General features: G+C 42.9%; 1 protein-coding gene across 3 annotated transcripts; it reads left to right on the plus strand.

The window, feature by feature from the left end:
- Positions 1-287: 287 nt before the first annotated feature.
- Positions 288-15,751, plus strand: ASB9 (ankyrin repeat and SOCS box containing 9). 3 transcript variants are annotated; one of them, XM_033512577.1, is made up of 9 exons: positions 288-652; positions 5,280-5,359; positions 6,287-6,308; positions 6,642-6,724; positions 7,528-7,678; positions 8,248-8,382; positions 9,701-9,892; positions 12,937-13,103; positions 14,235-15,751. In XM_033512577.1, the coding sequence occupies exons 1-8, from the start codon at positions 559-561 to the stop codon at positions 13,059-13,061; spliced, it is 882 nt and encodes a 293-aa protein (XP_033368468.1). In that variant the 5' UTR covers positions 288-558; the 3' UTR covers positions 13,062-13,103; positions 14,235-15,751. The 3 variants fall into 3 exon arrangements, with proteins under 3 accessions (XP_033368468.1, XP_033368472.1, XP_015500523.1); XM_015645037.3 differs by lacking the exon at positions 6,287-6,308 and having other exon boundaries at positions 290-652; positions 6,617-6,724; XM_033512581.1 differs by lacking the exons at positions 6,287-6,308; positions 12,937-13,103 and having other exon boundaries at positions 289-652; positions 6,617-6,724.
- Positions 15,752-16,362: the final 611 nt, after the last annotated feature.

The raw sequence follows: 16,362 nt of genomic DNA on the forward strand, positions 1-16,362 counted from the left end.
GGGATGAGGCTCTGGATGCAGCTCGGGCTCCGCGGGACCGGCAGCAGCGCACCCGCTCCGCCCTGGCCCCCGGCCGGCTCCGCACGGCGCGCAGCCAAGGAGCCGCAAAGCCCTGCCCTGCTGCCCGTGGCTCTCTGCGGGTCCCCTGCAGCCAGAGTTTGCCCAACTAGTTGAACTGGCTCTTTCTGGGTTGTTTTTTTTTTTTTTTTGGCAAACTAAGAATTTCCTTCCTGATAAAAATGAACGGCGGGCGCCCCGATTGGGCGTCGCGTTGAGAGGATGTGACATCAGGCACATCTCTGGCTGGGCTGGATGGCCGGCTGCCGAGCAGGGCAGCCCGGGGGCTGTTCTGTTAAATGCCACCCCAGGTGCTGGAGTCTGTGCACAGAGAGCTGCCGGCACCGTGTCCCGGGCTCTGCCTGCCCTGCTCGGCTCATGCGTGCGCAGGCTGCTCCAGAGAGCGCTCCGGCCGCTGGGGGCTCCGCGGGGAACATGGAATTTGAACTCTGGAAACCAACCACAAAGTGAAAAAACAGCGCTTGGGCAGACGGAGCTGAGATGGATGATGAGAGAACAAATCAAAATGCCAGCAAATTGCAAGGAGCTGGAGGCCAGGCATGTGCAGCGTCTCCATCAAACCCGCTGATGAGGGGTAAGTGACGCTCCTGCCTGGCCAGGAGCCCCGGCTGTGCCGGAGGCAGCGAGGGACAGGCTGCGGTGGCTCCCTGTGCCCTGATTCGGGACAGGTCCTCGGTCCGTCCCTCTAAACACCCCCATGCCTTTGTACTTCTGGAGGGATTTAAAAAAAAGTTATTTCTGTTTGTACTGAAATTTTTATCGTTTTTCTTTTGTGTCATAGAAAAAAGAGTGGTTGATTTTGTAGTACGTTTTGTGCAAGCACAAATAAGTGGACCTCAGCATACTGAAAAATAAGTTGAAATGTGGCATGTTTGACTTAAATGAGTGCCAGCAGAAAGCTCAGCACTGGCTCTTTTTATTTTTTCTCTTTTTCTTTTTCTTTTTCTTTTTCTTTTTCTTTTTCTTTTTCTTTTTCTTTTTCTTTTTCTTTTTCTTTTTCTTTTCTTTTTCATTTTCTTTTTCTTTTTCTTTCTTTTTTCTTTTCCTTTTTTTTTTCCTTTTTCTTTCTTTTTCTTCTTCTTTCTTTTTATTCCCTTTCTACTTACTTTCTTTCTTTCTTTTATCCTTTCTTTTGACTATTTTAATTTTTGCTTTTCTTTTTTGTCTTCTCTTTCTTCTTTTTTTTCTTTTTCCTTTATCTTTTATCCTTTCCCCTGCACTTTAAGATGAACAGACCTAAGTGTTGTTTGAGCCTACTGGGTTCTTCTGCAATGGCATTGTTGTGACCATTGCTGTTGTGGGCACATAATAGTGAGCAGTTACTCAGACAAATAGCCTCACTCTGTTCATTGCTTTGTGTCTGGCCCAGAGCCATTGAAAACATGACATGGTAAAAAAAGACAAGTAATTTAACTTCATATCCTTAGCTGGACGTGTTCCATGTAGCTCTGTTTCTGTGAAGTTGCTCCTTCATCTAATGGCGAGTGCAGAGAGAATGAGGTAAATTCAGAAAATGTGACTTTATGCTGTTCTTGTGCCTTTCCTGGGCTGTTCAGGATGTTTCCATTAATACCAAATTTAAAATTAAGACCATAAAACCAAAATGCAAGGCTGACTAGTCTATCTGCAGTGTAGTCTGCCTGTCCTTGTGTGTGTCACGTATGTACAGCCTGAGGCTGGGGTAAGAGGGAAGGCAGAGATGTTATTAACAGTGTGAACCAGTCCACGCTGGAGATGAGCTCCAGCAAAATAGAGGGTGGAAGGAGGAAATCCTACATGGCACAGTGCTGGGCACAGATCATTTGGTCCTTTGAAAATCAAAGTTCTGTCCATTCCTTTTGTGTCTGCCTGTTCCTTAGTAGAGTCACTAAGCTCTTCTGGCAATTTCCAGCAGCAATGTACTTGGCTCAGGCTGTGTATATCACAAACTTTAAGGGGCAGCCTTTGACTATGAAAAATACCATTTGTAATCTGTTCTATATAATGCCTTGGGATTTTTTATCTGCAAATATGAATGCAAGGGCATACCTTCACTGAAGGGACTTCAGAGCCCCTTTCAAGCTGCACTGTGTGTGAGAGGCACAGAAGGAAACCAGCCTGGGGACAGGCACGGAGGATGCAATGCCCTCACATGGTCAGAGGTTGGAAGAAGTTGCCTCATCCATCACCACAAAAACCAGCGCTCTAGAAAGGTCCTGTAAGAGCTCTGTTGTGCAAGGGAGCAGTCAAAATTTGCGTGTGTGCATGGTTGTTGCTGTAAGGCTCCCTCTGTGTACACCACCCTGCCAGTGTCACCAGCCTGAGTGATGGCAATGCAATCAAATATGACCAGAGGTTTAATGGAACCTCTGGGCTGGCTGGAGTCTTCTGCAGTGGAAGGGGAGCTAAGTGACCCAAAGCCACTGAAAGCCAGTGGGGTTTGGATTTCTAGATGCTGAACTTCTGGGGTCTGACTCTACCTCCCTGTGGACTAAGGTGTGGGTAAATTTCAAATTTGGACAAATTATCTTGTTTCTTTGTGAAAGAGCAGTTGTACATGTTTTTTGACAATCAGGAATCCTTGTTCCAGTGGTGGTACATACAATGAACACAGCTGTGTCCCCCACATATGCCAGCCTTGCTACTTCACGTGCAGCTCTGGTGGGCAGAGTGTTTTGAGTACTTCCATGAATGTCACTAGTTCAGGAATTTGAAAGCCTGTGGTCAGCTGGAACTCACATTTTCTTAGGCCTTAATCAAATACAATACAGATCTTTCATATTCTGACAGTGTGCCTCCTGGCAGTGAGGGCAATGCGACATGGAAACCCACTGCAGCATTTCTCCTCTTCCAGGCAAGAAACACGAGTTCCAGCCTGGAGCAGGCAGAAAATAGAGATATTGTTATTTGCCAGAAGGTGATGCCCTGGGTCAAGAAACTTGGGAAATTTGCCATCCCTTCCAGGAGGCTTGTCTCCCTGACATTGCTTCAGGTGAGAGGTGTTTGCTGCAGATGGAGATAGGGCAGGAAAGACATCAGCCTGGGGCTGTGCAGTTCATGGCAGCAGATCTGGAGTTATGCCATCACAATTAGTCATCAGTCAGGCCTTTAATACCACTCTTCCAAAAGTATCCAAAGCTGGTGTGATGGACTCCACAGGGCTCCACAGGACTCCAGTTCCACCTGGGATAAAACTCTCAGTTTCTCTGTTACAGAACTCGCAGATAAATCATGTCTTAGCACTTATCTCTATTATTTTTCACTGACATTTATTTTTGATGCTTATATGGTCAATCTTTTTACTCATTTTTAAGACTTGTAAAATTGCAAGCTAATGTCCAGTCCACAGATGGCTGGTCTGGCTTTTTGTAGAGTTTCAGTAGAAACCTGTCTTTTCTCAAGCAAGGACTGAATGAATAAAATCTGCACATGGATACGTCCTTCTTTTAATCAGAATTCTGACATGATGATATTACAAGTTGGTACAATGCACAGGTACAGGCACAAATGGCTGCCAGTATTTGTGTGGCCAAAAAAGAGTTCAAGTTGCAGCTCAAAAAATTTGTACTTGCATCGAGATTTTTAGAATTTCTGTAAACACATTTCCCTTACAACTCATGCAGTTTAGGCAATGGCATTAGTTTTCAAATGAGGAGAAGCTTTTTGCATACCCTGGAAACACAACTGACTGTAATACAGGCAGGATCAGCAAGAACAACAGCATAGTCAGATAAGCATCAATTTGACACACATCACAGGGTAAAGCTGTTTTAATTCAGTTCAGTTAATAATTCTGTGCTTTAATAATTGTAGCCTAGTTTTTCTATCCATATAAACCAGAACCACAGCTTCCAGAATTGGCTGTCCATTTGCTAAAGTGGAAGGATCTTTGGGAGCCTAATGAAACTGTGTAACTGTTGTGGGATGCAGCCCATGGAACATAGGAGGACAGGCAGAGCTCAGATAATACCAATAACAAAGAATACAATTCCTTTAAAAGCTAGTTCATAGACTCAGAGCCAGGTTTTGGTTGGAATGGACTTTTAAGGGTTGTCTAGTCCAACACCCCTGCAATGAGCAGGAACATTTCCACTAGACCAGGTTGCTCAGAGCCCCATCCAACTTGACCTTGAATCTTTCCAGGCATGGGACATCTACCACCTCTCTTGGCAGCCTGCTCCATTACTTTACTACCTCATTTTAATGTCTGGTCTAAATATACCTTCTTTTCATTTAAAACCTTTATGATCATCAGTTTATGTGTAAACCTTGTTTTAAAGAATTATAGTGGCTTATTAGGGTTTTTTGCTGAAGGCAGACTCCTCGCTATTAAGGATTCCATTCCATACATGTACTCTATTATAATTCCTGAGAAATTCAGTAACTCAGCAACTTGGTCACTTGAGTTTTCTCTGTCGTTAGTGGTAGGAGAGTGGGACATCTCCAGAGAGCAGCAAAATGTCTTTTCACAGGAAGTTGTGGGAAGTGCCCTCTGTCAAGGCTTCCCTTCCTTCCCAGGGGGAACCTGGGACATTGACATAGAGCAGACACTGGGTTTTGAATGCTGTAACATTCATATCCCAGAAGGATTATTGCTGTCAGTTGGCTCTGAGCCATAAAATCTGTAATACTGAAGATCTCCCTCTATTAATATTTGCACGGTATATACGTGCTGTACCTCACTTTGTGGTTTCAACAATGCAGAGAGCACAGCTATTACTTAAAATGCACCACTCACACCAGACATTGAAAACTGAAAGATGGAATCAACAAGCAGCACAATTTGCCTTCTTGTACTTTGGTCCCTTCTCTTGCCAAGTGTTGTTGATTCTAGTCCAGCTCAGAGCAGGGGTAAATGACTGATCAGCCAAAGCCTCTTCAAAACATATTCCTTTTGAGTTAATTGGTAAAATGTCGTAAGTTTATGAAAAAAAAGGCCTTGGAAATAATTCAGCGAGAGGGACAAGCCCAGCCAGAGCCAGGTGATGTTCTGCAAATCCCTCTCCTGTCTTCTAAAGGGGAATGCAGCTGTGCAATGCAAACATAGGATGAATTAAAACTGCACCCAGAGAGAAGATATCCTCTTGTCTGTATCCCTCACAGCATCTGCTCCAAAGAAATCTTGGCAGCTCAAATAAAGTAGAAGGGAGGTCACACAGTTGGGGTAAAGTATGCTAGTGAAATAGAGTTTTTAGCCTTTTTCCTGTCTTTTTTTTATACAGACTTTGTTTCAGACTGGTCTCCTTTACATGAGGCCTCTATCCATGGGCGTCTGCTTTCTCTGAAGAAGCTCATTGAACAGGTACCTCTCCTGGTTTCTTTTCAGGGTTTGTTCAGTGGATGACTGCAGTTTGTGCTTTACTGTGAAACTTCCAGGGTGAGAAAGTTGTGTTAACCAGGCCACAGTGAAATCTGCATGCAACAGGCTTTTTTTTTTTTTTTTCTACAATCAGTTCCTTGCCCAGCACAAACTTTGTGCACTAATTTGATAATGTACTGAAGTGTCCTGGGCGATGAGTTAACTTGGGCAGAGGTAATGAGACCCTGATCACTGGGATCTCTGGATGGCTGAGGGCAGCTCCTCTGCAGCTCCTGTGTGTGCCTGTGAGCAGTTTTTAGTGCCCCAACTGAGGGCCAGCTCTGGACCCAGTCAGGGGTCTGGTTGAGGCTTCAATTCAGTCACCCAGACATTTGTTTCTGAAGTGCCTGAGTGTATCCCAAGGCCCTGGTCCCACTCCAGAAGGTCAGGGATAGGTAGAAGTGATTTGTGAACCTTACCACTTTGTTTCTTCAAATCCCTGGGTTTTAACCTGTGAAGGAGTTGATGGAAAGTGAAGGGGCACTGGAGACTCTTCCAGTTTAGTCTTCTGGAGCACCAAGACTGCTAGAAACAAAAGATCTTGTAGAATCCAAACAATGTTTCTGATGCATTTCTTTCCTCCAGTGGTTGCCTCCAGGCAAAGAGCAGAAAATACTTCAAGAGCATTTCAGGGTTCAACCCAGTCAAATAACCACAGACTCAGTGGGGAGAAGGTCAGAAGGCTTGAGCAGTGATAGAGAAAAGCAGCAGTCCTGGCCCTGCCAAGAGCTCTAGTAGCAACTTTTCATCATTTTCTTTTATTTCAGATTTTGCTATCTGCAGTGTAGTAGAAAGCAAATCACGCTGAGTTCCTAACAGGATGTTTTTTCCCACTGGACACTCCACTAAGCTTTCTGTGCTGGTTTTCAGTGTGCACAAGGCATGACCTCAGGTACTCTGTGGCAGTATCCACCTCATCCAAAACATCACAGCCTCTTCATCCTCTTCATCCTTACTTTTTGAGGTGAATAGCTCCAGGCAGTTGAGGAAGGTCTAGTTACATAAAGCTTTTAAAGAAGGGTCTTTTTGGTTGTTGTTTTGGGGTTTGCTTTTTTCATGGTTTTTTGGGGTTTTTTTGGGGGTTTTTTTGTTTGTTTTTTTTTTTTTTGTTTGTTTTTTTGGGTTTTTTTTTTTTATTGCTGGTTTTTGTATGGGGGTTTTAGTAGCTGTTTGTAATGATATTTTCCATTACCTTATCAGGGGAATGATGTCAATCTTGTTACAGCAGACCAGGTGTCTCCCCTCCATGAAGCCTGCCTAGGGGGTCATGCTGCCTGTGCCAGTGTCCTGTTAAAACATGGTGCTCGGGTGAGTACGTGATGGACACACCACTGTCTCTAGTTTCAGTGTGTTGTATTACCACACTTTAACGGTACATGATGGCAGAGTATCTCTGTGATGTCTATTCTGTACTTAGCTCTGCTTAAGGTACTTATGAAATGCATGTCCTTAAAAACGATCCAAAAAAGCACAGATATAAGAAGCAGTTATTATTGTTCTTTAGATGAGGATGAAATGTTCTCATCTTTCACAAGAACAAGGGGAAGTTCATCTTGCAAAGAGTTTATTATCCTGCAGAAGTTAAGGGTGTTTTTTATGCACACATTAATCTTGTTGGTATCAATATTCAGAGTCTTAAGTAGAGGCACAGGAATGTTGGGATCAACTGACAATAAAGTGGGAAAGAAATGGAAACAAGTTGCAAATAAAATGGTGAAATGGTGTCTCATGGCCACTACTTTCAAGATAATGTCAAAATTATAATGAATAAGAAAATTGATTCATACATACATCAACTTACCAGTAAAAAACCCTTTCTGTTTAAAATTTAAAATTAAAAAAAAAACCAAAAACACAAGGAAGGGCTGCACACATTCAGCCAAAAACACATTGTTTCAGGAGATGGCTATGGGTTGGTGTGTTTCAGCTAAGATAACTAAGAAATGGCCATACTTTTAGCTTGGTAGCTCCTGAGAGACCCTGGAGTGGCCGTGATCATTTATAAAAATTATCCAAAACCCTATATTCTGCTGAGAAACTGGTTAGTTGTCATCAATTCTGAAATACTGAGGAGATAAAAACACTTGCCGGATTGTGTTATTTTCCCCCAGGTGAATGGAGTCACTCTTGACTGGCACACACCGGTGTTCAACACATGTGTCAGTGGCAGTGTGGCTTGCTTGAATTTACTGCTGGAGCATGGAGCCAGCCTGCAGCCTCCCTGTGACCTGGCATCCCCCATCCACGAGGCTGCTAAGAGAGGTAACCCCACAGGCGTCAGCCCTCCCTTCCATGCTACTGGCAGTGTGCTGCAGTGGAGGAGAGAGATAAAGAAGATCATTTTCTTGCTTTGGGTCATGTAAAATGCCTTGCTAATTGAGGGGTGCAGTTCTTCCCACCCCTGTTGCTCATCAAGGGCAGGTCAGCTCAGCTGTCAGATCCTCTGAGTTCACATGGTGACACCTGGAAGGGAATGCATTGTTCAAGTCAGCTGCCTGCAATGTGGACATTTGAGGGAGACATCTGGCTATCTTCAAAAGGAATGGAGAGAAACATGGAGTGATTCATCTCATCTTCAGTAGACATCTGAAATGAGTCAGATAAAATGTGAGGCTTTAGTCTGTGAGGCTTTAGCCTGTTTTGCTAAACGTGGCTTTTCAGCTTCTGTTTTGCTGACTGGATCCATTGGACTGAATGAAAGTATTACACTACCACCTCTTGACAAAACTTTGAATCTTTGCCAAACTACAGTGCTGCAACAGGGAATTTGCTGAAGAAAAAAAGGCCTGATCTCAACTCTGTGAGTTGACTTTTTCTTTATCCCTTTTAAGGTCATGTGCAGTGTGTCGAGCTCCTTGCATCCCGTGGGGTAAATATAGATCACAACATCAAGCACCTGGGTACTCCTCTTTATGTAGCGTGTGAGAACCAGCAACTGAACTGTGCCAGGAAGCTGCTTGAGTCAGGTAAAAACAAAAATAAAGAATGGTGTACTTCCGTTTCCTGCAACATCTATCTCTGGACTATCTTTGTGTTTTGGGACCGGGTGATGTGCCACTCCTGATAGCAGCCCTGGTTAAATGTGGTAGATCAGGCTCTTCTTGACCCAAGAGTTCAGCTTGGTAGCTCCCAACAAAATGATGGGTGATCCTGGATTTCACATGGCTGATTGTGCCTGGAACAAGCTTTCCTTTCCAGTGTCTATGCACGTGATGCTGCAGTTATTTGAAGTGGATAGGAATAAATTTAATGTTTTAATTTTTTTTACTCCTCTTTACCCAAAACAACTGACTCAGCCACTTTTACATCGTATTTCTGCAAACATATTTTAATTTCCAATGAGTTCATGAAAGGTTTGCAACATTAACAACACAGAAGAAGGTTCAGCACTATATCTTTTGCATCACACAAACCTAGCTGTAAGTCTATACACTTGGCTAATTACAGAAAATCATTTCTTGTTATCTACAGTAGTACAGGTCTTCTAGCTAAAGGGGTCATATAACCTGAAGTGGCCACAGAGCTGGTACAATAATGATGCACCAACAAAGCTACTTTGGAAAAAACAAGCAAAAATCATATATAACACCTTTTAGGTAGGTCACTGTTTAGTATAATGACCTTTTTTGGGAAGAGGTCAGATACAAATTAGTCTAAATATTAAATGGTTGAGAGCTATTTTCTTTTTTCTGCTAATTTTTTTTCTGCTGGTTCCTTTATATGGGAATGTGTACTATAAAAACCTTCCAGTTTTGAATTAGTTCTGCAGCTCACCTTTCTTAGGGTGCTTTAGGAGGCATTAATCCAGGGTAATGAATGGGGGAACTGTCATCAGGGGTGCTTATTCCCTCTTCTACCAAGAACCTCTAGAGCTTTTCTATCCTCACATTTTTTCCCTAACAGATACTTTGGCATTTGGAAATCCCACTAGCTTAAGCCTCCAGTCCAGAGGAGTTGAAATCCTGTGTTTATTTTAAGGGATGGGAAGCAGAGGTGGGCCATAGGCATTTGTCTTGCTTCAGGATGTCCATGGGCTGGGCTGTGGGTGAAGGACTTCCTCGTGCACCATTCCTCCGGGGTCGTTTTCTTACTCACAGCCCCACTGCTCAGCCAGCGAGAGTTGTGCTTGTGCAGACTGTAGCCCCAAGCCCAGCATAAGGGAGTCCACCCCTGGCTGCATTTGTGTGTTAGTCAGACAAATAGCAGCTAGTGCAGTGAATGAAAACGGGCTAGTGTTTAATCATTGCTCTTTGTCATTGTTCTTTGCCCTCTCTTACTGTTCAGGAGCAAATGTGAACAGCGGCAAGGGCCTGGACTCCCCTCTGCACACGGCTGCCAGGAATTGCAGTGTGGAGCTGGTGAAGCTGCTGATTGACTTTGGAGCAGATGTTTGGGTGAAGAACGCTGAAAACAAGAGGCCAGTGGAGCTGGTCCCACCTGGCTGCCCTGTGGGCCAGCTGTTCCTGCAGAGAGAAGGTGCCCCTTAGAACTTGTGTTAGGGAAAGCCCACACAGATGATTGCAGAAGGCTATGCTATTCCAGGCTGAAAGCACTAGAAAACTGGGAATAACTGAGCTTGCCTCCATTTGCTGACTTAGGGACATTGTTCAAGTACCAGGATATAGTGGTGCACTAGCAGAGATAATGTAAAAAAAATAACCTTTCCTGAACCTCCAGATTCTGAATTTACTGCATCAGGAGGCAATCATACAGAGGTTGCCATATAATACAAAATAGAGTTGAGGGTGAATAAACAAGCAAAAGACTCCTTAGAAATTAATGGTAGCTTTTTTCATTACCTAAAACTTTGAATTTAGCGAGAATCTCTCAATTCCCTTGTGTCAGGTGAAGTGTGCAGGCAGCAAATCATCTCTGATGGAAATTGAGGTTGGGTAGTGAGGTTGAGGTTTGGGATCTCTGGCTATACAGTAGATGGTCAGGTTTGTACATCTCAGTGCAAATGCATAAATAGAGATTTGCAACCCCAAAAATTTTAATGTATGTAATAGTAAAAAAAAGTATATTGAAGAATTTGTTTTCTTATTCGTTGCCCTTTTATTCTTGGCTCAAACTTTACATGGATTCAAAAGTATCTTTAAAATGAAAGATTGCCTGATTTTTTTTTTTTTTGACATTAAGGAAAATTGCACAGGAATGATATATGGAATTATATATTTATATTAATTTATACACTAGACTTTCTCTAAAGACCAACTTTATGTGCTGATTAATAACAGCAGTATCAAACCATAAACTTAAATTTTAGGAAGAGTCCATTTTGTACTTGTGAATTAAATAGTTCCAGGTAAATTTATTTTATTTTATTGATTATGAAATCTTTAATGAAGTATGGAGAGAAATGTTACTTATTATTATTGAGAGAAATTTAGAATAAGATTTCTAGTGTCTACTCATTTTTGTGCTTGTCTTCTTCCTAAGGTTTTCTCATTCAGTCAGCAAGCTATATACATTATTAAATAATCTGGATTTTCAGTGTTTTAAACAAATTGGTGATGGTAGGGTTCATACCAGTTACATGTTGATGAGATTGTTGCCATTGAAATATTCACACTCATAAAATTGGAACGACAAAATGATGAATCAGGCCCTGCTTAAAATAATAACGTGAAAGTGGTGTGGAAACACCTGTGCTGTGCGTGTTACGCCTGAGCAGCGGATATTTGGTTTCCCAGCCTAATCTATGGCACACAGAGCAATGATCTGCTTGTCTTCCAGTCCCTGCTGCATTTGATTGCTGACTGCCATGGCACTGCATGGGTCCTGTTTATTTGAGATAGAAAAACATTCCAGGAGCTGGTCTAGAAACACTGCTCGGGCTAAGCTGACAGCATGGGCAGCGAGGAACTTTTCTAAGCGAAATTCAGCAATCAAAATCAGAAACAATAAATGCCTGAAGGGAGATTTCCTGTGGAATAGTGTTTTTTCTGATGTTCTCCAACGTGTTCTTCTCTGCATGGGGTCGTGCCTGTGGACAGCAGATGTCTGTCTTCTTTGGCTGGCTGAACAGTTGCAGTCTAGGAGTGGTGCAAAAGCTGCTCCCATGGCAGACCCCAGCTGCTGGAGCCCTGCAGCCCGTGGCCAGGCAGGCTGCAGGGAGCATGTTTGGCCACCAGAGATGAGTTGGTGAGCGTGCTGACCCAGTCAGCCTCCCAGGACCAGCCCAGAGCAGGTGTAGTGCATGTGGTGGTTCCTTCCTAGTTGTTCACCGTGCTGCTGGACCATCCCAATCCCTGGTTACATCTCAGGGACAGTCCTGTGTGTGGGTGGGAGAATTAGTGAATGCTCCAAAAATGTACTGTATTTTTAAAGAGTGTTCTTGTGTTTGCAAAATATTTTCCAGTGTAGTGTCACTGCTTGTGTTTTGATAAGTCTTTATGTTTTGGGTTTGGTTGTTTTTTCTTTTAATGGAAGCCTTTGTTTTTTCAATGAGATGTTTGCAGGCACAGCATTTATCTTTGGGGTCAGAGTCAAGCACAAGTGCAGTGTGATACTGCAATAGTTTAACTAGCTTGCCTTGTTTTCTACCCAAGAGCAGGGTAACAGCTCACGTGCTGGCTCCTAGCAGAAGGGTGTAGCCCTTTGCACGGCCCTTGTGATAGCACAGCAGCTTTCAGCCTTGCAGAGGTGCTGGAAGTGTGGTGTCCTGCACGAGGGAAGTCTCAAAAGCTGATCAAAGCTGCCACCTCACCACATTATTGTTGTGGCATTCCTTCCTTCCCTCTGCTCTGCAGGAGGGAGGGCACCTAACCTGTCCCTTCTGAGCTCACTCACCTCCCTCTTGCTTTCTGCAGTGTCCCTTCTCATGTTCTCCCCATCCCTGCATCCAGCCCCCTCGTTGGTGCCCATCTCCTTACCTGCCCTCCCACAGCCCCTGCCACCCTGCACACCCTTGTGCAAACGATGCTCTGGAGTGTTGAATGCTGACAGGTGCCACAGGTAAAACTTGATACGGGATCTTCCTCTTCCTGGAAAGGATAAGAGACCCAAACAAGTGTATAATGCTAATATACCTTGATTTTTTTGTAAAGTGATAAAGATTCTTCAACAGGGCTCTCATCTATCAATGTGGTTAACCTGGAAGGTTTAAATAAAGAACTATATAGTGTTTCTTTTGCTTTGTGTTCGTCAGTGTTATGAAATATGCCTCCAGAAAGCAGTGGACTGAAAACTTTGATCTCACTGGAGGAGTTAGAGGAGGGAAGGGTTTTTAAAGTAGCATCAATCATCTCTTCTCAGACAGAACAAACATCTGCACAGCTTAAAAGGGAAAGGCTGATGCTGCTGATGCCAGCTGAGTAATGACAGAGTGACTAGGCATGGACTGGATTGCAGGTGGGCAGCTGTCCTTTGGGGGGTGCAGGTCTGATTTTTCACTGCTGTGTGTGAAAACCTGATGAGAGGTTGGTTACAGGAGGTGGGCTGCACAGTGGCTGTTTCAGGTTTATAGTCTTGGCATTATAAAACCATGTGTGTAACCTCTTCCCTGGATCTTTCTCCAGGGCCACTGTCCTTGATGCAGCTGTGCCGCCTGTGCATCAGGAGGTGCTTTGGTTACAAGCAGCATCAAAAAATAACTGGACTTCTCCTCCCAGATGAGCTGAAACATTTCCTTCTCCACATTTGAGCCTTTTCATGTTCAAAACGGTGCCTTTAATAACACAGCAAGGTTTGTTGACTTTTTTCATCACTAGTGTCACCCTTGTTTGCAATGATAGTTTATGGCAATTTTTGGTCACCAATAAAGCCTGGGACTGACCAGCTTGCTCAGTCTTCATTACCATCACCCCCACCAAATCCTTTTGGAAGGAAACAATCCTGTGTGATTGCATGGTGAAGCTCGGAAATATGGTGTGAGAGCCCCCTTGAAAGCGCAGAAGATTACCGTAACATTTTAAAATAGATCTCTTGATTCTCTGGCACAGTTCCAGAGGTCTTGTGGTTGACAACCCCTTACAAAGAAAACACATATCCCAGCCCAGCAGTAACAGCATTTCATGTAAACATCAGGCACACCAGGAGAGCTACAGAGAGCTTTCTCTAAGCAGTGCTCACGTGCCTGTCATCTGTGAGGGCTGTGCCCACAGCACCATGAGAAAGGGGAGGGAACCCAGCTGAACCCACTTGCCAAGCAAGGAAGGCCCTCAGGCAGAAGTTTTTTATTTTCTAAGAGTATCACAGAGTGGACAGATAAGCACCAATAAGCATTTCTGCCATAACAGCAAATAGGTCACTGCTGATGGCAGCTCCCTACTGTGCAATAATAGCAGGGCAAAAGTTTTTAATCATCCATTAAGGCAATTACTCCTGATACTTTGAGACATAGAAGAGATACACTTCAGAACTACCCATTTTATCCTTGTAGCATGTTATTTTTTCAAAGACATGGGCTAAGAGGCTGTCAGTAGCGGGCATTGAGGCATTTCCTGCCCTGAAAATTAGGTGGTATTTCCAAAGCATTTTTCAGCATGCATCAGAAAAACAACAGCTTCTATACCCCTTCTCCACCCAAGAAAATATTAAGAATGAGATACTATTTTTTTCTGGGATGGTTGCTACCTCATTCATAGCATTTTCCATGGGAGTGGTAATAATAATGCCTCTAATGTGTAGTCATAAAACAAACAATGAAATCAAAGTCCATTCCAAATTTTAAAAAACAGTGGACAATTACTGCCCCTGCTCAGTTGCTGAGCAGTTGGCTCAGTGCATGACGTATATAGTTCTTATTCCTGTGAGGTCATAAGAACAAATATTTCCAGCTGAATGTTAACACTGGGTATTTTTCTTTCCCTTTCAGAAATGGGTCATGTTGACACTGAAGTGCAGTTCTGACCACTCTGCTCACTTGGCTGCTCCCCCAGGGCTATCAGCTGCCTGATTCTTGCAGGAGCAAGGATACTGAGACTCCAGCTCTTCTTCCCATTGCCCTGTTTCCTTTTGAGTTCTAAACCAAAGTGCATCTGTATCACCTGGGAGCAGCAGCAAGCCCAGTTCCCTGAGGGACTTCCATGTCACCCTGATCTGAAGAGGCAGCCACACACTGAGTGCTCCTGGAGATCCTTTTCCACTTCGCTGTGGAGACTCCGTAAGAGTGGGCTGGGAGTGCAAAAGCTGATGACATTGCTAACGCCAGCAATGAGAGATTCAGAGTCCTCATCTCAGAAGTGGAGAGACTGCCAGCCTTTAAGTGTATGAAAGCTGATTTTGGTGTTCACCAGTGTGCCAGTGGGAGCAGAGCCAGCCTGCCTTGTGCAAGTGGAAGGTTACAGAGGAGAGATCAAATGCTGGTATTTGATGTAAATCACAATTCAAGTCCTTGTCTGCACAACATGACTGCTGGCTATAGGTATCCAGTGTGATGATTTGATTCCTTTGTGCTGACCAAACACAGCACAGTTCTGTTGGGTTTTTGGGACACCAAATTGTACCCTAATGGGACAAACACTTATCTGACCCAGTTCATCACACATCTTTGAGCCTTGTAAAAAATAACTGGCTGGTACAAGATGGCTTTCTATATTGTTGCCCTCATGCCCAGGAAGAAAAGGAGATACCTGTCTTCACAGAGGTTGAATAAAAGCAGGTATCTGGGATAGGAAAGGTATATTCTTCTAAAATCAGTGTCTTAGTTAAGCTGAATCTGCATTGAACAGGCAAGGAATGGACAACGAACCTGGTGCTTAACTTTTGGACATTAATGTGTGAAGAATCCCTGCTTTGGTGACAGAGTGGAAAGCTGGAGATAAATCTCATTATATTCTAGATGATGGAACATTTTTGTACATACTAATTTTTCTTTTGCTTGTAGGCATCTTATTTTGTAACTTCAGCCTGTGGGTTTATAGAAGTAATGATAATACCTGGAGAAAATTGCTCTGAGAACCAGGTGAGCGTGTTACTTCTAGTTTGCTTTCCTTATAAAAATTTTATGGTATGACTCTGTTTACTTGAATTTCTTTGCCCAGATGTAATTAGGATGAATTCTTTATGCTCAGCTTGTATCATCTCAGTGTGTTTACTTATTTATTTTCAAAAAAATTGTGTTCAACACTGGTGAATTACAGCTTTATGCATCAACACTTACCCAGTTATAAACTGTAGAAGTACAAGATGCAAACTGAATAAGCTCATTATAAGTGAGGTTTGGATTTTTTCCTATATTTGAAACCATTCAAACTGTAATGCAGGACTTAAATGATTGTCAGAAATGTATTTTATCAGATTCTTTCCTATTTTTATGTTAACCGTTTAATGGCACTTAAGCCACAATTTTGTAGACTATTTTCTCAGAAATAAATAGTTCATACTCTTTTGCTTGTTAGTTTGTTTTCATTCAGTTTTGAAATGATAGCCCTAATTTTGTGGATTGACTGCTACTGGGTTTTGAATTCTAATTTATTGTAATCCCACCTGCAGGCAGGTAGTGAACAGAATATTTCCTTCAAATAAAACTATAGTAAAGATGAGACTAAAATGCAAATACTGTGCAAATCTTGCCTTTTTTTGATTCTTTAATGTAGAGCTGGACTCCTGAAATTCTTTCTTTTCTCACTTGAGGGTTAGTGAAAAGGAGATAGAGATTCCAGAAAGCAGAAGATGTAAATTTAGATGCTCACTGTCTTCAGCTTGGCTTTGTTTGTTTGTTTGTTTGTTTTTAACATCAATTTATTTCTCCTGCCAACTAAGCAAAAAGCACACACAAAGTTCTGGTGCTATTGTGCAGGTGCAAAGGTCCACAGCTGTCCTGTGCATTTCTTGTTGTTTTGTATTTCCTCTTAACTGGAAACCACAGACATGCAAATCTAGTAAATGTAACATACAGCTTTGGAGCATATTCAGAGAATGTCCTCTTGCTTGTCCGCAAACATGAATTCTTTTCAAGATGACTAAGAAGAAAATAAATTTTACTTTACTAGCTTAACAAA

Source organism: Parus major, chromosome 1, assembly GCF_001522545.3.
Source record: "Parus major isolate Abel chromosome 1, Parus_major1.1, whole genome shotgun sequence".
NCBI lineage: Eukaryota > Metazoa > Chordata > Aves > Passeriformes > Paridae > Parus > Parus major.

Bases quoted from the DNA above. Each gene is read 5' to 3' on its own strand.
- ASB9 (XM_015645037.3), top strand. From the start codon at position 559: ATGGATGATGAGAGAACAAATCAAAATGCCAGCAAATTGCAAGGAGCT. The intron at 653-5,279 runs GTAAGTGACGCT...TTTTTTATACAG, and splicing joins ATCAAACCCGCTGATGAGGG to ACTTTGTTTCAGACTGGTCT. The intron at 9,893-12,936 runs GTGCCCCTTAGA...ATCTTTCTCCAG, and splicing joins GCTGTTCCTGCAGAGAGAAG to GGCCACTGTCCTTGATGCAG.